At 36.5% G+C, this 24,099-nt stretch overlaps 1 protein-coding gene across 9 annotated transcripts in view; it reads right to left on the minus strand.

Annotated features, from left to right (window-relative positions):
- LOC145662848 (uncharacterized) overlaps window positions 1-24,099 on the minus strand; it is a 173,109-nt gene that overhangs the window by 142,177 nt on the left and 6,833 nt on the right. For all 9 annotated transcript variants that reach the window (XM_081728776.1, XM_081728775.1, XM_081728773.1 and 6 more), the window contains exon 2: window positions 9,335-9,449. In XM_081728776.1, the coding sequence (XP_081584902.1) occupies window positions 9,335-9,404 (70 nt within the window). In that variant the 5' untranslated portion in view covers window positions 9,405-9,449. The remainder of the gene's footprint in view (window positions 1-9,334; window positions 9,450-24,099) is intronic.

The following is a 24,099-nucleotide window of genomic DNA, read 5'->3' on the forward strand; positions in this document are numbered from 1 at the left end:
ACCTCTTAAAAAAAAAAAAAAAAAAAAAACTGTCCAAGCATAACGAAAATATACGTACGTGCATTTCTGTTTACGAAAACCATGAATTCTCCCTTGAGATATTCTCAAAATTTATATGGTGTCATCAGTAAAGAATTCTCTTTCAAGCAAAATAATAATAATTGTAAATCAAAACCGATCAATGTGTTACGAAAATATACTTGAGCATACATAAATATATAATAATGAAATGCATTAACGACACACTGTGATATAGATTATTCAGGCCTATACATACTCGAGGTCTTACTTCAGATGTTTAAAAAAGAAAAGAAACAAGAAAGAAAAGAAAAGAAAGAAAAAGCAAAAAATGTAGTGAGTAACATTAGCTTGTTCAAGCTTCAAAGTTGTTTAATATGAACTGATATTGCTGTTTCTTTTGCTATTGTAAATACCTTCTTTTGAATTCACTTAGCTTAAGCATTGATTACATTACGTTTATATAATTATTGTTTATACTAAAATTTTTACTCCGTTGAAGATCACTATAAATAGAAGAGAAGTTTACGTGTAAGATACCAGCGAGCAAGCGCTTGTTAAAAGTTCATCTGACTCTCTCTGGCTACGTCTGCGACCAAGATGACGTCATGCGCCAGAGCGACAAGAATGTACCACTGCATTGCATCCACCTTGTAGTCTTTCCACCATAAGATAGGTTTTCACGATGATCTCGTATCTTTTACTTAAATGTCTTAATAGCTCTCAATAGTATCACCGTTTGCTAGAGTCCATGAATGCCCTCAGTTTCATGAAACATTGGTCATCATCTTACCCCAAACAATCTCTCATGAGTATTTTGCGAGTGGAGATGAGGTGTTTTCTCTACTTCTTTCAAATCTGTGTTTTTCAGGTTTCAAGTAGTAGTGTTGTCAACGGCTTGATCAGCTTGGCTCCCGGCTCAGTCACCATCGAGCCGAACTGAGAAGTGAGCCGAGCCAACAGCTCATCCAAACGTGCCGGCTCGAGCCGATGGTTCATTCCAACTGAGCCGTCTTGAGCCAATGGCTTACCTGAGCTGAGCCTAACAGAACCAATGGCTCATTCCAATCACCCCGACTCAAGCTGTTGGCTCAGTTGAACCAAGCCGGAGTTCAAGCCGCGCCGGTGGCTTAGTGCTCGAGCCGAGCTGGTTGACACCACTATTTCCAACTCGATAAAGATTTTGCATAGCTATCGTAAAGAATTAATCGATTTAAGCAGTGTTTAGTAGTTTTCATCGGTTCAGGTGAGTATGGCCATGGTTTTCATGCCCCTTCTTTGATTATGACCCGAGTACTCTAAAAATCATACTCTTATCAGTTTCCTGAGCATACAGAAAACCAACTGAGAAAAGTGATAAATTTCCTTCTATCGCTTGTTGAAATCGAGGAAAGCAAGATCGCCTAGAGTAAACCCGAGAGGCACACGTAGAAGGCAAGTATACAGTATATTCACCATTTGCCAACATTATTTGAGTAGTGATTGGAAAGTTACTTTTCGAAAGTAGCTGCTCTACAGCTACATGATAAAAGGTGTAGCTCGCTACAACTATTAGCTGGTTTTCCAGAAACGTATTCGCTACTTAAGCTCTTGTCACAAATACAGTTTACTTGGCATCATGGATTATAATATATGTCTGGCATCTACATGCGTAACTGAACTTAAAAGTTTGGTTAAAATATTACATAAAAGCTTTGTTTGTCAATTTGCATTTCACAGTAAAGTATGCATTTTGTCTACTCTTTATAAAGTGCATATTATATATATTACCCCCTCCCCCAAAGAAATGTATGCTTTCACTAGAATGGCATGTAGGTCTATTTTAAGAGTCATTACTATCCTTTTGACCGATCGTCAGTACGCAATTTATTTCAGAAAATTTTCTTGTAATATTGTTACAAAATAATTGGAGACAGAAATTAGAAAACAATCATATTTTCTCCCTATCATCATATAAAAATTTACTAAAAATTTTGAGGAAATGTTCTAGTTACAAAATATTTTTGCGTCCTGAAAAAGGTTTATTTGTAGCTTTAGTGCAAAATTCGCTACACACTATAAAAATATGTAGCTCAGCTACAGCTACAAGCTACAGGTTTAGACTTGTGGCGCCGCTACATCTAGAGCTACAAAATTTGTAGCTAGCTATTGTAACTTCGCTACAAATAGCGTGCTACTTCCGAACCGACCACGAGTTACATAAGTAACAACTATCACCTAGTGTAACTTGTGTCATATATTGTATATAAGGAAAAGTTGATGACAAAGTAACGCGATAAATTTTAAAAGTAACTTAACCAACAGACTGAACTCTAGACAAGATATTTCACGTTTCTGTCAAATTATATTTCTATATCATCCTTTTCTTTTAATACGCCTATATTAGGCCTATTCAAAATTACCCTATATATATTCAAAAGTTTGGACTACCTTTTAGAAAATTCATTTCCGATAATTCATGAATCTTCACGCTTACGCTGTGAAGCATGAGAGAATATCAACGTGTCGTTGTTGCCCAAATTGATACTCATTAAACACTTACATCCATTACTTTGAACCTGAGACAAAACCGATTTGAAAACAGTAGAGAACACACCTCATCTTCTCTCGTAAAACACTAAGTGAGAATGTTCGGAGTAAAGTGATGGCCAAGGTATTATGTAACTGAGTGCATTCTTGTGAGATGCAATTAACTCTAGAAAGCAGTGACACTATTGAGAGTTATTAAGACTCTAAAGCGAAAAAAAATGTGAGAACGTCGTGAAAACCTATCTAAAATGGTTCTGATACACCAAAACAACAATAAAGTCCATACTGGGAAGAAATAAAATGTCTCACCAAATTTAGTACCCTAAAACCTTTTTTTCTATTTCCTACTTATACTACTACTACTACTAATAATAATAATAATAATAATAATAATAATAATAATAATAATTGCGTTCTGGTAGTGATGAAGGAGGTATTAGATCTGATACTGATTTCCTGAACACTAGATCTCTGGATTTATTTACAAGTTTCTGAAAATGTTATAAATCGATGCAAGAAGTTATTTGCACTAAGGGAGACTCACATTGGGATATATAGGAAAGGATCTACGCCTGTACACTTATTTTTGGATAAATTAGAAAGTTGTCCATCACCTCCGTGTAATACATATACTATAAATATGTACGGCAAGAATGACTGAAAATTACAAAATAAAAGAATAAATGCATCAAGTGGGATTCGAACCAAGTTAAAAAGTATTGCGTCAACATAAAAATAGACTACTTCACACGCATGGCTATCGGAACAACTAGAGAACGCTCCTTCAGTTGCATTGATAGAGAACAAACTCCTTAACTACCCTTGTTTTTATGATTATCTTTGTTTTTCGTTGTTTTTATGATGATCTTTGTACTAGAAGTATCGTTTTTATAAGTAACAAAAGAAGAACTGAGAATTTCAACCAGCAAACTGTGAGCTGTATTCATAAGTCTTGTTTCTTTTTTCATTCCTTCCCCTCTTCTCACTCAGAATGCGCTATTGCTAAACTTAGAATTTTAAGTGACAGAAAAATTCGGGCATGAAATTATATTTTGGAGAAGTGTACATTGTGTGCCACTATTAGTATCATCTTCACATTCCCCGTTTTCTGACAGCTTCTTGGGCGGGGAGATTATGAGTGGAGCATTCATTTGATTGGAGCTTAAGTTCTGGCTCATAAGAGCACGCCCGTTTCGTCAAGTGCGATGATCCTATCCAGGAACGTGCAACCTTCCCGTCTGTAACATGCCAAATGATCTCCGGCGTGGGCGTATCTGCGCCATTTTTGAACATCTGTAAGGTGGTGCGGTAGCCACCGGGATGCAATTTTTTGGTAACCAAGGACATTGTGCAACACATTCAACACTGTAGTGTGGAATGTTCCTACTTCGTTAGCCAATTCCCTGGCAGTCAACCTCCTGTCCACATCCAACAAAGATTCGATGACTCGGTTGTTGACCTCCATCTGGTTCCTGTTGTACACTACCACGTCCTGCACGAAACGATGCAACCCAACGTGCCACTTCGATACAACGAAGTCATTACCGCATGTTTCACGTAGTCCAGAGTTACATTACCTGGCGTTTTTTCCACGGATCACTTCGATCTTTATCCATGAACATTATTTCACCTTGGAAAACATCCCTTTAAAGCAGGAATGCAAGTACAGGGTGGCCACTCATTTGGAATTTCAAAATTCCCTGACTTTTCCAGAAATTTTCCCGGTTTTCCAGAAAATTTCTAGAGATCTAAAATTGGTATATATAGGATCCTTGGGCAACTCAGGGACACGAACCCCTAAATTCCAGTAAAATTATTGCTTTTAATTATTCTTTTGTGATTCCAGGCCCCCGGGCATTTGTCCCCTATTCCCCCTCCCCTGTCGCCGGCCCTGCAAACCCGTAAACCATTATTAAACACAAATCATGTGAGTTATACGGCAAAGAAGTCCATGTGTTAAGAAAAAGAATTACTCGAAAACATGGTATTTTGATCCAGGCCCATAGCTAGGAAATGGCCAATGGAGGTGGAGCCCGCACCCTGCGACAATCCTCAACTCCCTTGACTGAAATTTTCATTTCTTTTTTTAACAAATATATGTTTAAAAAATAAGTAGTCAATAATTCTTAAATTTATTTTCTTGGAAAAACACCATTACAGAATTTACATAAAATCGGTTTAAAATTGCAAAATTCAAATCAAGAAACTGTTCTACTCATTATCTACTTATTATTCGTTAATTTGCAATCAAATATTTCTCCGGATTTAACAACAAATATACAATACCTTCACCAGGTGTGCTTATTAGCAACCTCTGTCATATTGCAGTACAAGGTTATGCTATCGTTCTTTGACGTCACAAATGAATGGAGAGGACAATTATGGAGCTACCTGTATTAAGAAGTAGCGGACTTCGGTCTAGAAAGCCGGCATTAACAACTTTAGGTAGGCCCGGGTCCCAAAGGTTTTGTCGTGCCAGCAGTGGCGTGCGGTGGTTATGCAACCGGGGAACAGGTCGACATAGATGGGAAATATTGTGTAACAAAACAACGGAACTGAAGTAAATGAGCACTATTAAAATGTGCTTTTAAGAAATCAGAAAAATTTGTTTGAAGTTGATTTTTTTTAGAACAATAGTACATGCAGTAGCGGAATTGGGTGTAAAAACTAGGGGGAGGGGAATGCCATTACTTCAAATTGGTGGTCAAAAGGTCAAATATCTGTAGAAAAGCATGGCCAATTAATCGTGTGGCGCAAAAAGTACTGCCGCCACTGAGTACAAATGCATGTGGAATCCACACAGTTTTTGATTCCACATAGAAATACACGCATTAACCAAAATTCCACACATTTTGTGGAATTCGACACACATTCGGAACTCTTCCGGCAGAAATACTCAACTATCGTTCAGCCTTTATATTAATCGGGACCACCAAAACGGGATGCAGGGGCGCAGCCCCGAGCGAATTCTGGAAATCAAGCAACCATCGAACTAAACAAGTGTGTTAATTACAAAATGGTCCCGATTTCGCTCCAGCTCAATTCATGGGCAGCACTAAATGACAAAAGAATATGAAGAAAGTATGCGCAGCCCAAACCAGCAGAGCTAGATAAACGAAACCTGGAAGGAAGGAGAAATCTGGGGGCGAAGCCCCCAGCGACCAAAGCTATTTTGTATATAAATAAACCGGCTAAATGGCTAGGAATACAGCAGAACGTAAATTTTCTCCCGAGTAAAAATTCCATGTTTTTCATCAAAATTCCCTGACTTTTCCCGGTTTTCCAGGTGAGTGGCCACCCTGAAGTAAGCACTCGCCCACTCGCCCAGGGCGAGTGGCTCATCGGTGCGGGCGAGTATTTATCATACCGAAGTAAGTGAATTATTTCCATTGTGGGATGTAGGCTAGTAGCTTTTTTCTTGGCCGAGTAAAATTTTGTTGCTTATTTGCATCCCTGCTTTAGAGGGATGTGATTTGATAACCTACATTTAACACACTCCACTACTATCACTGCGGCACCTACACTAGCGTCGCCAACCGAGATGTATGGCTTCACCCACCCTCTACACGCGTTGCCAACAGCAGCAAGAACAAAAATCCCTGAGCGGGGATAAAACAGTGTTGCCACTTATTTCTTTCCAGACCTCGTATTTCTGGCAGAAGGAAAATCTAAATCGTGGATAAGAATGGGATTGTATAGCGTCAGTGCACAACCAGATAATGTTTATCGAAGTAACTATGATTTCTGTATCCTGCACGTGCCGACGTTTTTTTTAAGCTGTATAAATTGGTCCTGGTTAAGCAGTAAATCTGTAAGTAGTCTGAAAGAGAAAATCTAGTGTGTGATAGAGAATGCTGCTAAATTTCGCCCCTCCGGATTCTCTAGGCTAAAAAATAAATAAACTTTTTCTCTCAGTGTACGGTACCGATACGACAAGAGAAACTAAGATTTCTTCTGCTTAGAATGTAAAATGATGATAATATTTTGGAAAGTAGGACAGAAATCAATTATTTCGGATAATACTCGATCATAAGTTAATTAGCATCTTTCGAAACACAAATTGAAAAATAAAAATACTGTATGCAATAGCTAGTTTTATTTTATTCAAGTCAAAAAGAATATAGAGGTATTAATGGTTTCATTCGAGGGATCCTTTTTACTAGTGTTATATACACAAACTATAACTCAAAATAGTTACGTTATACTGTATAATTAAACTTATATATAAAAAAGTAATATAAGACGTACATATAAAATTGCTAGAAAAAATTAGTATAATACATTATCTACTGGAAACCTACGAGTAAATTTTTTCAATGCATCAATGCAAAATCAGAAAATTTTAAACTTATTAAAATTCAATGTGAATAAAAATGAGTTACGCACTTACTTAAAAATAGGTTTGCTTGTGCACCTGCTTTGCTTTGCAGCAAATTTTACGTTAATCACCACATTTACTGAATTTGTCTATCATCTAATAAAAGTGAAAAAGATCATATTTGTAATAGTATCACGAAAAACATATGGACCTTTTGAAACTAATTTTTGGATATAGCTACCTCGAACTGGGTTTTTACCATGTTACTTTGATTAAAATGTGTACCTTAAGGGAGAAGCAGGGAATCAAAGTTCATGAGTATCTTACAATCCTTTCAAATTAGGAAGTTGAAACTCCTGATTAAAAATAAGTAGACACGTATCCCAGCGTTTCTAAAACTTTGCGTTTTAAGACTGTAAGAGGGGCATTTTCTATAATTCCTCTCTTTACATTGAAATTGCTATTGCTGTTCGTGATGGCATCACGGGAAAACGCCTGGCTTGTCTTGAATAAATTTTGGATCATAGTGCCTACCTCAAGCTGGAATTTTATCATGTCACTCTGATTGCAGGGCATACTGTAAGCGGGGACTGAGATTCAAACTTTCTGCGAAAAATAAAGAGCATCTAATGGGTTTTTATCATTATAGTGTACTTTCATTAAAATTCGTACCTTAAAGGGGGGGGGGGTCTTCATTTCGTCTTCACGCATAATGTTGTCCAGTATCAGCGCAGAACGAGGTCGAGCCGATCGCTCATTGCACTGAACATCATCTCGACCATTTTGAAACTCCTTGGATCACACTGCTAAACACTTGTCCCCATACACCATCTCCATTTCCCTGTGAATATGGCTGTGTGCCGTAGCACTGTAGAAAATAAATAATACTTCGCTGCACATATGACACGGACATCCTGAGTAGTGCGGCCGTCTCTGGCAACTACTAATAGTGCCGTGAGGAGGAAGAAATCAGCAGTTACTCTACAGAAGTTCCGACAAAAGTCTACCGTATCGATTGCATATATTGATTTTGTATTCGTGTTCCTACGACAATTAGGGATGTGTCAGGAAATTTTTATCTAGAATTCAGCTCTTTTTTCATGCTATAGGGGAACATGCGTATTGTTGCTACATGGGTCAATATTTTTTTCTCGCCTTTAGTTTTCAAGATATGAGATTGGTATTTCGTACAATTATTACATACACTATGTAGCATATTTCGAAATATTTTGGGCGCTGAGCCACCCGGGGCGCACAGAGGGACCCAAAATTTAAAAAAAAAAATTTTTTTTACAAAAATTTCCCTTTTGGGGGAATTTTCTCCCCTCAGGTGCACGATACGGATATGCAAGTTATACCGTTCGAATGGCCGATTCATGCCGAAGAAAACGAGGTACGATTCATGATTTTAGGATAAATAGTGATAATACTGTAGATACTTTACTAAACTAATTGACTAAAAATGTGTAAATAAAGCAAGTATTCAAACAATGGAAAATTTCCTGGCACATTTCTATTTACTCTAGGATCATGATTTGTATCTCGCTTTGTTCCAAATACAACTAGGTTTCCAACGGTACCACTTCTAATATGTCTTTATGTCCCGAAGGGGAGAAATTTAGAGGGAAAAGGGAAATTTTCTCCTTGAAAAATCCCTTTTTTCGATTTGGGTGGGATTTTCCCGCTTCTGGTACATAATAGGGAAATTTGAGTGCTACATTTGGAAACTCTGCTATGTATGAAGTATTGGACTCTATGGTTCTGAGACCTGGACATACGGAAGTTAGAGAAGAAATATTTAGAGACCTTTGAATAGAAAAGAACGCTTTTAGCCAGCATTCTTCATAGGAGGGCAATAGGATTGGGCACATCTTGCGAAGAAAATGTCTTCTTCACATTGTCAATAGAAGGAAAGCGAGGGATAGGAAGAACAACACAATTGACCAATGATTGGAAAAACAGAAGAAAATATTGGGAGTCAAAAGAGGAGGCTGAAGATTGGGAAACGTAGATAAAACATTTCCAAACCCAAACCTAAACTGAAACAAACAAACAAACAAAACTCACTAGTTCCAGGACCTGCCAAAAGGCAAAATACTTAATAATACGTTAAATCACCCTCACTGCATTTTGCTCAAGTAACTAACTTTCCAGACACCAACATTAGTCCTGGATTTCTATTCATAATACTTGTAAGTTAGTTTTTCCAGAGCAATATATTGCTTCTAAAAATTACAACAGCATGTTCATAGTTCTTTTACGATGGCGTTCACATTTGGCAGAAGTCAATCCGAAATAGTTCTCTCTTTACGTATTACTCACAGTTTACGTACTTTTTTTTTAAATACAAAATTGCAATAATCTGGTGATAAACCACCTGGATCTACGAACACTGATCCGTAGGGCAAGTTGTTGGAATATTAAATGCATATACATATATAGCATAAATAAAATTTATTGTATACTTACTTCGTGGCCTTTCGTCGGTATACAAGTCGACAGTGATGTCTCCAATCGTAGTTTCAATAACCACTGACATTGTGGAAGTGTTACAATACACCTACTTCTCCAAAGCTGAACTGGCCTAAAATAACGAAAAGGAAATATATAAATATATCAAACATCTCACCAGAAAGAGAAAAGAGAAAAAAGTAATTTTTGAAAACCACATCTCATTTCAAAATCGTAATATACAGCAGGATGACTCAATGTTAATCTGTTTATTTCTGACACAAAAAACATCTAGATTGAACTCACCACTTCAAATAATAGCATTTAATTCGTTGTATTTCAAACTCAATCACAGTTCTTCATTACTTAAGACAGTAGTTAAAATATACGAAAGATTGCTTACGAACTCGAAAATCATAATATTTGTAAGTCACTGAATGACGTACGGATAATCAAATAGAACCGACTAAAACGGGGGAGACAATACTGGCACGGGGTGCAAAGAATCATATTTAAGAAGCCTGACGAAAGATATTTTGGAGCAAACCTCAATGAACATTACGTATGACCTACGTGAAATTGATAGTAACTAGAGCCGGATGTTAGGCAAGATGTACATTTCTTAAAATTAAAGATTTGATAAAATTGACCGTGCTGAAGTTTACTTAGGGGGAGGGGGAATCTTTGGTACAATTTAAGCAATAATTAGTTTGTCAATTTCACTCTTACCTATTTTATTATTTAAATGCCAAAAACTGACTATTCATTGTATTTTCTACAAATCAGAACTTCATGGTGACTATGTCATGTATTTAGATTTCTTATTTCAAGAAAGGTTTCTACCAGTTCCACGAAATTTAAAAATATAAGAAACTTGCTTATGTTCAGGTCAAATCCAAGTGTCATATCAATGCCTGAAACGAACAACGCTGCATGTGATTTGCATTGCCCTCTTCCATTCCTTCTTTCTTTCTGATATTCCACACATTCGATCTCATTTTAGTTTGGTAGTATCAGGGTTGGCTGGTTTAAACAAAAAAAAAAAAAAAAAAAAAAAAAAAAAAAAAAAAAAAAAACGAAAAATGCTTTAAATCGTGTGAACTTCATGGTGACGTCTCCACATACAGGGTTTGTCCGGGAAATAATAGGACTGATTTTATTCCGCCATGACTGTACTTCGGAGCGTGGGCGCATCGACTGGATCCGGTAGAGGGCGTTCCTAGCAAACGAACGAGCGGCTGGTCAGTTGTCTCCGAGCACACGGAGAGTCAGGACAGGCTTTTTCGCTGAATGGTGCAAGCCGAAAATGCAGCGTTCGTTAGAGCAGAGGTACGCGATTAAATTCTGTGTTAAACTCGGTAAATCTGCGACAAAGACGTTTGATATGATCAAGCAGGTTTACCCAGATGATGCTTTAGCAAGAAGTGGTGTGTTTCGGTGGCACAAGGCCTTTTCAGAGGGCCGGGAAGAGGTCGCCGATGAAGACCGTGCTGGAAGACCTTCGACTTCGACAAACACCGACAATGTGACTTGTGTGCGCGAAGTTTTGAACTCAGACCGTCGACTAAGTATTCGTTTAATTGCCCAGATGTTAAATTTACCAAAAACTATGGTTCATGAAATTGTGACGGAGCATTTGAACATGCGCAAGGTGTGCGCGAAGACTGTCCCAAAAGTGCTCACTGACGACCAGAAATTGCGGCGAGTGGAATTGTGCCAAGAAAATTTGAACATGTGTGAAAGTGACCCCCAATTTTTGAATAACGTAATCACAGGTGACGAATCATGGATCTTTGAATATGATCCCGAGACAAAGAGGCAATCTTCCGAGTGGCACACGCCGGCGTCTCCTCGCCCAAAAAAGGGAAGAATTTGTTCCTCCTGGACAAACCGTCAACGCCAAGTTTTACGTGGAAGTGCTCAAAAGACTCAAACGAAGGGTCAATCGGGTCCGACCAGACATCGGAGCCGACTGGAAGCTGCACCACGACAACGCCCGGCTCACACCGCCTTTCTTGTGAACAGCTACCTGACCAAGGCCGGCATCCCAACGCTTCCGCAGCCGCCCTACAGCCCAGATGTGCGCCCCCGAACTTCTTTTTGTTCCCTCGCCTGAAACGCCCGATGAAAGGCAAGCATTTTGAGACGACAGAGGGGATCCAAGCAGCTTGCACCGCGGCTCTCAAGGCTATTCCGGAGAATAACTTCCGTGACGCCTTCAATGCTTGGAAATCCAGAAGGACCCTATTTTGAAAGTTTTTAAAGAATTGTAACGATTGGCTCAATAATTTTTTTTTAAATCGACTCAGTCCTATTACTTTCCGGACAAACCCTGTATGAAACCACCTGCATTACGTTTATGTACTTTTCACCTTTTAATCAAGGGGTCCCGTGTTCAATTCTCGGTCGAACCACAACCCATCTTTCAAGTGTAAACAAAATAGCGATTCGAGATGTCCCTTTAAGCGAAAGTCTTCTCCGTGATAACCTTTGTATTTCATAAGGATGTTAACCCTAAACATACGAAACGAAACCAAAATATATATGTCTACTTGCCTGAATGCCTGTTTTATAAAGAAGCCAGGGTTGCTTAAATATATTGATAGAAATTGGCAAAATTTATCAACTGCCTACGCATCTTCGATAGTGATGTGAGGCGGAAAGTTTTCCGCGGAAAATTTTCCATTTCGGAAAATTTTCCGCTATATTTTTCCGGAAAATTTTCCGTTCTAAAAAAAATCAGTAATCAAGTAACAATTCCTCAGCAATCATGAAATTGATTGAATTCATGTATAGAAATGTTAAAAACTGAAAGATCGTTTAAAGAATCTGAAAATTTTCATGGCTCAGACAATTTTCAGTACTATGTAGGAACAAGTTAACAATTGTTCATGAATCGAAATATTTCCTGCCTTATGTGGAAAAATTGAAGAATTTTTTATGAGTCGGAAAGTTTTCATCATTTCGAAGCAAGAAGTAAAACAACTGTTTTCTGAATCGGAAAATTTTATTGCTCTGTAGAAACAAGTGGAAAACACTTTTCATAGGCCTGACAAATTTGTATATTATATATAGTGATGTTAGGTGGAAAATTTTCCACTATATTTAACTGCACATAGAGCTACAAAATTGAATTTCAGTAGAGGAAAGTTAGTCAGCAACAAATTATAATTTTCCAATTAGCTTTCGGGAAACGGAAATTTTTTATTTCAAGTTGGGAAATAAACTTTTACCACAGTTTTTCTCTCTCTCTATACAAGAAATTTTTCACCTCACATCAACGATGTAGGAATAAGTGGACTATTCTTTTACGAATCGGAAAATTTTCCGTTTCAAAATTTTCCGGAAAATTTTAATTACTGTACAGGACAGACAATTTTTCGATTCATGGAAAATTGTTCCACTTGTTCCTACATAGTACTGAAAATTATCTAAACCATGAAAATTTTCAGATTCTTTAAACGATCTTTCACTTTCTAACATTTCTATATATGAATTCAATCAATTTCATGAATACTGACGAATTCTTACTTAATCACTGATATTTGTTAAGAACGGAAAATTTTCCGGAAAAATATAGAAGAAAATTTTCCACCTCACATCTCAACTAGGAATAAGTGCACTATGTTTTCATGAATCGGAAAATTTTCCGGAAAATTTTCATCACTGTAACAGGACAGACAACTTTTCGATTAATGAAAAATTGTTCCACTAGTTCCTACATCGTACTGAAAATTGTCTAAGCCATGAAAATTTTCAGATTCTTTCAACGATCTTTCACTTTTTAACATTTCTATATATGAATTCAATCAATTTTATGAATACTGACGAATTGTTACTTAATCACTGATATTTGTTAAGAACGGAAAATTTTCCGGAAAAATATAGAAGAAAAATTTCCACTTCACATCTCAACTAGGAATAAGTGGAGTATGTTTTTATGAATCGGAAAATTTTCATTGTACAGGACAGACAATTTTTCGATTCATAAAAAATTGTTCCACTAGTTCCTACATCGTACTGAAAATTGTCTAAGCCATGAAAATTTTCAGATCCTTTAAACAATCTTTCACTCTTTAACGTTTCTATATATGAATTCAATCAATTTTACGAATACTGACGAATTGTTACTTGATCACTGATATTTGTTAACGGAAAATTTTCCGGAAAAATATAGAAGAAAAATTTCCACCTCACATCTTAACTAGACAACGATGTAGGAATAAGTGGAGTATGTTTTTATGAATCGGAAAATTTTCCGGAAAATTTTCATTGTACAGGACAGACAATTTTTCGATTCATGAAAAATTGTTCCACTAGTTCCTACATCGTACTGAAAATTGTCTGAGCCATGAACATTTTCAGATCCTTTAAACGATCTTTCACTTTTTAACGTTTCTATATACGAATTCAATCAATTTTATGAATACTGACGAATTGTTACTTGATCACTGATATTTGTTAAGAACTGAAAATTTTCCGGAAAAATATGGAAGAAAATTTTCCACCTCACATCTCGACTAAACAACGATGTAGGAATAAGTGGAGTATGTTTTTATGAATCGGAAAATTTTCCGGAAAATTTTCATCACTGATCTTCGAACATTAGCTTTGATTTGACTTTGTTTTAATTTTATTGAATGATATATACATACCAAATTTGTAATTTAATACCTCAGTTTTAGCGTAGTGATTATGATACGTTGACCTTAAAATTTTATATACAAATACATTTAAAGTAATAACAGGATTTTCCCAATGGCTAAGGCGGGAGTTTCCCGATTTATATATAATTGTATAATGTTTTTATTGTGTAACTGTTTATCTTTTTGTCCTTCTGAAATGACTCTCGACAATTATATGTAAAAATCAGTACAACGTATTTTTATCAGGAGTCCTTCGTGAGTGAGTCGGCAGACGTATCGCATTTGTGGCCAATTAATCCCGGTTCCGAGTTTTAATGGAGGACAATTTCTCTCTGATGTAAAGCGAGAAGCAGTTTGGATACCGCTTTACGCTTGTGTGACCCCTTCCAGCATAACCTTGTTGTTGCATAATAACACCAAGGCGAAACAAACTAATTTCTGTCCATATCTAATATGAGTACATTATTTAAACCAAAAAAAAAAGCCTGGTTTAAACAAAAAAAAACGGATTTGAACCCAAAAAAATCCTCTGTGGAAATTAAAAATATCTCACTAAGATGATTTTTTGTCAAAATACGCAGGAGAAGAGATATAGAATGAGTTAACATTGAGCAAAAATTACGTCGACGAGTGTTACTCGGGACGAAAAAAAAAAAATGGGTTTCCACCGACGAGACAACCGACGCTTTTTTTTATTTTTTTTATTTTAATTTTTTTTTCTTTTCGTGTGAGCAACTACAAAATCCAAATAGTACAGCAACTGCCCAGTTGTTCACTTCTGCACGTACTAAAGTTTCTTTGGCCGGAAGGTATAGAATATCAAGATGCTGTCTTGTTTGTACAGCGACCTGCAATTGCTCTTAAAGTCCTTCCGCCAATCATGATTGACACAATTTGTCTGACACACGTTCTCTATCGAATTGCAAAGGAAATTCGTGATTTTATAATGAACGAGTTGGAATTTTAATGTTCTCCTTTCTTTATCTTTTCGAACCGAAGATATGATTTTTAAATCCTTGCACTTAGGCTGAGAGCAGAAGTGACTATATCATTTAACTTTCCATTTACACATGTCTGTAAAAAGGACTGAACTAGGATCTTCGCACCACAGCGCCTTACCACTAAGCAACAGTGACCCCCTATTCAATTGATTAGTTGATTCAACCTCTGCAAGGGACGGTTTAATCCATCTCTCATAATATTTAACAGGTAACTGAAATGTCGCTGTTACAATAATACAAGTATCCCATGTGCTGAACAAATATCTTTCAGAACTGACAGCTGATTATTTTCTATTTTCATACATATTCTAATTATTATTTTAAAAAATAATTTAGAAGTTATACGTAAGAATGAGAAAGAGCTTTTCTGCTTTATCATTCAAATATGTTAACTGCTAGTGTTAATTTTTAGCCTTGAACAAACAAGTACAAAAGTGGACAATTTTTTCAAAAACAGGTTTTAAATAACGTTTTAAACAAGTTTCTTATCTGAAAGGTTAATGTAAAATATCTAAGGAAAGGTAAACTACCTACGGAAGGACAATATTCCAACTGGGGACCAAAACCAATTGCTTTTGAATAAATATTCCCTTAATGTATTTTCATGATTGGAAGGCCTTCTAAATTATGTCCCCGAAATTTCTTTATCTCTCTTGAAGAAATTTTACTCCCATGTTTAGTCATGCTCTCACTGTTTTCTCAAAAATGTGGAGCACAGTTTTCAATATTGTTTTATGCGAAACTGTCTCCTACTATAGATACTTTGGTTACGGGACAGGACGTTTGGGCGCCACCATTTGGACGCGGGACGTTTCGGTGCTGCTGTTTGGGCGCGAGGTACATAGTAAAAATCACAATCTACGACATATAAAGTAAGCTAGGCACTGAAAACTAAGCACGAATCAAGATATATATATATATATATATATATATATATATATATATATATATATATATACATTTCCTACACTTCTATCTTTATCTCACCTCATTTATCTATATATTTTCTATCTCTATCTTATTTATTCATCTAAATTAAATAGTTTAATGCGTTTGTGGTATTTGTTGCCTAACCTTGTCATGGATTGATTTTTCGCTTGTTTACGATTCTTGTACATCTGATCTAGTTTTTGTATTATATAAGAAAGCTAGGAAATGAAAAAATCAGACGAACTGTTAATAATTTTCTTAATGTTAATTAAAACATATTGATTTAATTTTTGATTTTTTTTTTTTAAGTTCGTAATTACATACTTATGAATGTTAACATTTGTTTTCTTTCGTATTACGTTTGCCAAACTTTTCTCTCCCTTAAGTCCAATAAAGAACTACCAATAAAAGATTTCCGCGCACTCGAGTTAAGAAAAGTGGCCCCGTGTAGCGTAGGCGCTAACGCTCTCGCCTTCGGTGCGAGCGGTCCCGGGTTCGATTCCCGTTGGGGGCACTCGGTCGAAAAAATGTAACACGCTCTTTCAGGCCAGCCACCCTAAATGAGGTTTTCCTGAGTTTTCCTCATTCACGACAGGCAAATACCAGGGTGGTACCTAATTTATAGGTCCAGGTTGTTTCCTCCCTTCCCCAATCCTTTCTTCCTTCCCTTTCCCCGGTTAGTGTGCTCCCTCAAACGTGACGAGCTAAATGGCCTTAGATGCCGAGAATCCAGAAATCTAAAAATCCTAAATTCTAATCGAGTTGAGGGGAAAATGTTAATACAGGGTGTCTAAGACCGGTACGTGACGTTTGGGCGCCGCCGTTTGGGCGCGGACGTTTGGGCCCCGCCGTTTGGGCACTGGACGTTTGGGCGCGAAGCCATTTGGGCGCCAGACGTTTGGGCGCGAGTTAAATTAAAAAGTCATTGTGTTAGGCGCTGAGTACTAAGTTCGAATCAAGATATCACAAAGTGTCTACTGTAGTGGAAGTCCTTGAATTGTACTGGATTTTGTTTTACTACTAGAAATATTGAAATTTGAAAATTCTAAAAACTGAATTAACAATTAAATTTTGTAAATTTAAGTTTCAACCAAAGTTAAGTATGCTTTTTATTTGATAACTTTTCAAGCCAAAGGTAAGTAGACCAGACTAGATATGATTGACTGCATTACGTACATAGTGAGCCTATTCCATTAAAAAACTTAAAGCAGGACTTCTACTGTAGTTATGCAATAAGTGTGAATGTCAAACACATTTCTAGTGGCTGAATGACCAATATATGTACACTTAACTATTATTTTTCACTTTGAAATCTTCTTTATTTCCTTTCGCCACTTTCTTTAGTGCAGATTAAATGCTTACAATGGGACGAAAAAAAGTGTGTTAAGTTTTGATTTTTATATTGGAATGTTAATAAAAAAAAGTGATACAAGAAATACAGCATACTACAGTTCCTAAACTCAATGTCTTAGACACCCTGTATTAATAGCTTTCGCTCAACTCGATTATGATTTAGATTTTTGGGCTGTCGGCATGTAAGGCCATTTAGCCCGTCACGTTTGAGGGGGCACACTATCCGGGAAAAGGAAAGGAAGAAAGGATTGGGGAAGGAAGGAAGCGGCCTGGACCTATAAATTAGGTACCACCCCGGCCTGGTGTGAATGAGGAAAACCTCATTCAGGGTGGCCGGCCTGAAAGAGCGTGTTACACATTTTCGACCGAGTGCCCCTACCGGGAATCGTACCCGGGACCGCTCGCACAGAAGGTGAGAGCGTTAGCGACTACGCTACGCGGGGCCACTTCTCTCAACTCGAGTGCACGGAAATCTTTTATTGGTGGTTCTTTATTGGACTTAAGGAAGAGAAGAGTTTGGCAAACGTAATAAGGAAGAGAAGAGTTTAGCAAACGTAATACGAAAGAAAGCAAATTTTAAGATTCTAAGTATGTAATTATTAACTTTTTTTAAAAAATAAAAAAATTAAATCAATATTTTTAAATTAACATTAAGAAAATTATTAACAGTTCGTCTGATTCCTTCATTTCCTAGCTTTCTTATATAATACAAAAATTAGATCAACATTAGATCAGAAGTACAAGAATCGTGAACAAGCGAAAAATCAATCCATGACGAGGTTAGGCAACAAATGCCACAAACGCATTAAACCATTTAATTTAGATGAATAAATAAGATAGAAAATAGATAGATAAATGAGGTAAGATAAAGATAGAAGTGTAGGAAAAGTATATATCTTGATTCGCGCTTAGTTTTCAGTGCCTAGCTTACTTTATATTTCGTAAATTGTAAGTTTTACTATGTACCTCGCGCCCAAACGTCTGGTGCCTAAACGGCTTCACGCCCAAACGTCCGGCGCCCAAACGGCAGCGCCGAAACGTCCGCGCCCAAATGGTGGCGCCCAAACGTCCTGTCCCGTCTAAGACATTGAGTTTAGGAACTGGAGTATGCCGTATTTCTGATTTTTTTTATTAACATTCCAATACAAAAATCAAAACTTAACACACTTTTTTTTTCGTCCCACTGTAAGCATTTAATCTGCATTAAAGAAAGTGGCGAAAGGAAAAAAAAAAAAAAAAAACGATTTCAAAGTGAAAAATAATAGTTAAGTGTACATATATTGGTCATTTAGCCACTAGAAATGTGTTTGACATTCACACTTATTGCATAACTACAGTGGAAGGCCTGCTTTAAGTTTTTTAATGGAATAGGCTCACTATGTATGTAATGCAATCAATCATATTTAGTCTGGTCTACTTACCTTTGGCTTGAAAAGTTATCAAATAAAAACACAACTTTAGTTGAAACTTAAATTTACAAAATTTAATTGTTAATTCAGTTTTAGAATTTTGAAATTCCAGTATTTCTAGTATGTAAAACAAAATCCAGTATAATTCAAGGACTTCCATTACAGCAGACACCTTGTGATATCTTGATTAAAACTTAGTACTCAGCGCCTAACATAATGGTATTTTAATTTAACTCGCGCCCAAACGTCACGTACCGTTTGGTTATTAGCTGCATTCGAGTACAGCGTCCCTTTAAATAGCGAAGTTATGTAAAACAGTGTACGTACAGCTTAACGTGTAGTAGTATTATATCAATAAGTTGCGGCGTCTCACCTGGCTAAACAGCAACGGTTCCCGTTTCATCCGAGATATACGGATTCTACGCTCGATATATGTTCATGTGGTGCCGTTTCCACGGTAATATACAAGTCGAGTATCATACAACCTCAAAAAGGGAACTAAATAAAAAAAACGAACACCTAAGTTAATTTTATTATTATCTCTTTCTGTTTTTATTACTTTACTTTGAGTTTAATGTCCTACGATCATTCTCCGAGACTAAAGGAGATAGTATTCATAACAATGAACGAAATGGTGAAATAAAGAAAATGGGAGAACCTCGAGAAAACCCATCCACACTACCAGGGTTGGCTGGTTTAAACCAAGGTGGCTAAACCAGGTAAAAAACCAACTGGTTTAAACCAAATAACAAAAAAGGTTCGTAAAAGTGTAACTATTCATAAAATCTTGACGAACACACATTTGTGGGTTATCACGCTTCACTCCTATATATTACTCGTACTATATTCAGACCTAAATTCCACATTCATTATTCAAAGAGATCATATTACAAAAGCAACCTTTTTTATGTAACTTTATGGATTTTTTTTTTTTGTGATTTTTTTATAGTTTGTTATTATTGTTATGCAACCAAAGGAAAATTCTAAACATTGTTTCGTATTAATAATGTTTACTATTGATAAAATACATCGAAATGCCGTTTTTGGGGAGAGGGGGGTCATACAAACCCCACGAGAGGCAATTATTGAAATCATAAGAATCTCTGGTAACTATTTATGTATAAATGGGTCAGAGCCAAGGTGGACTCAAATAATTCGTATCTTTATTCATTTTTCTTACTGATATGCAAAGGAAGTCGTTATATTTCTTTAACTTAAACTAATAAAAGTCGTAGTGAACTGACTTGGACTAAATTAGTTCTTCTGTACTCTGTAGTACTTTGAAATTGTCCATACGTAATTCTGTATAATGGTTCCACTTGTGCAATTGTTTATCTTTTTGTCCTTCTGAAATGACTGTTGACGATTATATTAAGAAATATGTAAAGATTAGTCCAACGTATTTTTATCAGGAATCCTTCGTGAGTGAGTCGGCAGACGTATCGCATTTGTAGCCAATTAGTCCCGGTTTCGAGTTCAAATGGAGGACACTTTCTCTTGGATGTAAGCCGAGAAGTGGTTTGGATTCCGCTTTAAGCTTATGTGACCCCTTCCAGCATAACCCGGTTGTTGCATATTAACACCAAGGCGAAATAAGCTTATTTCTGTCCATATGTGATATAAATACTTAAAGCAAATTATTTAAACCAAAAAAACCTGGTTTAAACACAAAAAAAAAGCGGGTTTAAACACAAAAAAAGCGGGTTTAAACCCAAAAAAAGCGGGTTTAAACCAAAAAACCTGGTTTTTTGGTTTTTTCAATAAAACCCATGGTTTTTGCCAACCCTACACACTACATTTGTTCACCACAAAGCCCACTTGGCGAGAGCTGATTTAAAGTTATTATTAATTTCATTATTAAATTACGTTGTTGACCAAAGTACATCATTGCTTTCCTGGTATTTTGACTTAAAACGTTCTGCCTTCATTTATTACCAGTCTCCTTTGGCTTACAGTGCATAGAAAGAAAGAACACATGAAAGAAAGAAAGAGTAGCTTCACTCACTTTCTAGTTGTACACCAATTACCCATGGCACTGCCTACGAAGAAAATAATTTGTGAATTACTTGGGTAGGAAAAGTGCGATTCCACCAATACTTAAGTTAACTCATGCTTCCTTGAATACTTAAGGCCGTAGCAGGAACAAAGCCCAAGTTGCTAACTTTCCCATTATATTCCTCCTCTCCCAATCAATAAATCAAAATTGATGCACACCTGATTCCATTTCTCCATTTTCGTAACAGCCAGAATTTGGAAAGCTATTGCCGAAATGTACAGAAACAGCTCCTACCACTAACAAGACTGAAAATCGGGCATATGATTTGTGTTATTAAAGACCATGGACAGTTCTTTTACTACTTAATTACGACCCAATCTCTACTGAGCCCCCAACTGTCCACTAAAAATAGCAACAAATGTAATCATGTCGTTTACGTGAAATCGTCGAAAGGACTACCCTTCGACCATAGCACTAGAAGCATTCTATTCTAATTAATGATTTTTTTTTCTACAGTTAATTGTCCTGTGCTAAACGAAAAAAAGCAGCCACACATCGGATTCGAAGTATTCTGCTTCTCTTAGTTGAGTTTTACTACTTTTATTAAACTATATATATTTTTTTTCGTAGAAACTAGAAGTATGATGTGAATATAAGTTTGGCCTCAAAAGAGTCAGCCCGTCAAAAGTTAAAAACCTCTAAGTAACAAAGAAGTTAACTGAGACTGGATGGAAATAGGGAGGATGAAACACCAATCTAAATTAAAATAACTAACTTCACAGAATATCCTCCAATAATGAGACAATATCAATAACGTCAGATCAACACAGAAGGGTCCTCTAATAGAGTTTTAGAAGATAAAAGAATCAATTAAAGAAATTATTTGATAACATGGCGGAAGAACAATGAAATTTTGAAATAAAAAATACCCAAACTCCAAAGTTAAAATTTATGATCAAAATGCGTATTCAAAAACTATTATAAACCACCAAATATAACAAACTTATAACCTAAATCCTACCCATTAATTTAAAACTACCAAAAATATGAGAATTTTCATAACACAAAATTTCATACAGTAACGCGAAATATCCTTATATCTAACATATTAAAGCATAACAATAAGAATAGAGGAAATCACTATTAAAAAATAGTCAATTCTATTGGATCTCATCCTCAGGGGGCTCACACATCATACAGTTTGTACCCATATTACGAATATACTTCGTAGTTTCATAATGAAATTTACAAAATCAACAAAATAAACGATATGATCAAATTATATTTCAACTCAGGAAGGGCCCAAAGAGGACCCCAACCCCCTCCTCGAAATGATATAAAAGACGAAATATTCTTTCGGGATACAAGGCTATTGCTCGTTTAATTTAAGGTTGTGATGCTCACGAAACTGAATTAAACTACGTATTATGGTTAGGTACTAAAGATACATTGCGAGCGAATAGAACGTACGTTCGCTGTTCAGAGGAAGATCAAGGTTTGATTCCTGTTCGGTGTGCACGTTTTTGGAATCCTACATTATCCTATGTCCATTTCTTTTGCAGCCTCGATGTGGAAAGGAACGTTACACTTCAAACCATCAACCAATAACAGTTTCTTTCTTCCTTTCTAACCTATGGCTTAGCAGACTAACCTACAAGGTTTAGTACTGGGACGTAAAATTACAATAAATACAGTTTAATCCACTCAACGCACTTCATCTCAACATCAAGAGTGACAGATGATTTACTCAATCGAGACTTCTGGCTAAACCCAAAATGTCCTCTGCTCCTAGTATACAGATAATTAAGGTTCAAAGAAACGCTACATTTTCAAACAATCAAAAGCAACTACCGAATTCTTTCTCATTCAACTTACTTCGACTCACAATTAATTACGGAGAAGTACTTTTCCTAAATACGAAGCTATATATCGTACACGCCAAAGAAACGGCATCGCCCATGTAACAGCCCCCATCCTACTTTTTCTTTCATATTACTGATTTGCAAACTGCCCGTGTAAGAGCCCCATCTCCGGTTTGAAAAGAAAGCAACTACATGTTCGGAAATAGCTTTTAAGCTTTCTTGTGACCGATCTAGACTTGTTCCAAGTACAACGCGTTGTTGATTCAATAAACCGTGGCGCGACAAGTGGAGGTGCGGCCAAACGAACAAAAATTTAAACTAATCCCTTTCCTGCTTTTATAAATCATCGACATTTAAAAAAAAGGTTTGTTGAATGAAGCATGAATCATCTCACTGCCACACTGCATATCGAAAGATCGGAGACAGAAATTCTCCAAGGTCATTCTGTCAACCTTTTAAAGCAGGGATGCAAATCAGCAACAGAAGTTTACTAGCCCAAGAGAAATATATATATATATATATATATATATATATATATATATATATATATAAGCCTACATCCCACAATAGAAATCATTTACTTACCTTCGGTATGATATTAAATGGGCGAGTGGTTATTTGCATCCCTGCTTTAAAATATCATGGTTCATTCCTAGGATGTTATAAAATAGAGGATCTGCCCATGCGTATCTTATTCCTATGAACTCAATGAAGCCAAAAGAAAAATGAAATGAAATCTTTGAGTTTTACGTTCCACGGTTATGTCGGTTAGGCTGAAGGAGACGGCGATTATGAGAAATGAATGAAAAGGTGGAATGAAGAAAGTGGGAGGAAACGGGAGAACCCCGAGAAAACCCACGCACACGGTGGAAGCCAAAAGACAACCGAGCATCATCTAAGCCAGCACTTCTGATTGGTACTCTTGTTTCCGCCATGATTGTTGGCTCGAAACATTGCTATCTTAGTGGCGCCGAGAGAACGGAGTAAGTGTGGCTAAGCTGTTACTGTATGACTTCACGATTTTGTTGAATAGGCAGATCCTCTATGTTAGAACATCCTTGGTTCATTCCATAGACATTTTGTCATGAAGAAAGAGCTGACTTGAAAGGCTAGTGTAACAGCCCCATCCTTGAAATTTGAAGACAGAATCAGGAGACAAGCTGGGGCTTTCACACGAACGTATATGGACATATTATCAATAACAGCAATCAGTCCCACGATACGTTCAGTTAATACTCCATCAGATAAGTGCAAATTGATGTGTCATGAAAACAAATTAAACGTGTAAAAACATTCACTAAGGTATTCTGTGGTATAGTAGAACAAAGAAGTAGGTGCAGGGATGTACCGATACCACTTTTTCACCGATACCCGATGCCGATACCAATACTAGAGGCCGTTACTGATGACACCGATACTTTTGGACACATTTCTTATATATTATCAGGAGTTTTCAGAATAATGAAATGATCAACATTGTAATAGGGTATATTAGATATAGGACCAAAGACAAAAAGCAGCACCTATTAGGTTCCACACAAAAAATACATTTCCTCTAAATTTAATCCAGCTCACATACAATGAAC

This window comes from Thermobia domestica, chromosome 10 (assembly GCF_964235325.1).
Source record: "Thermobia domestica chromosome 10, izTheDome1.hap1.1, whole genome shotgun sequence".
Lineage (NCBI taxonomy): Eukaryota > Metazoa > Arthropoda > Insecta > Zygentoma > Lepismatidae > Thermobia > Thermobia domestica.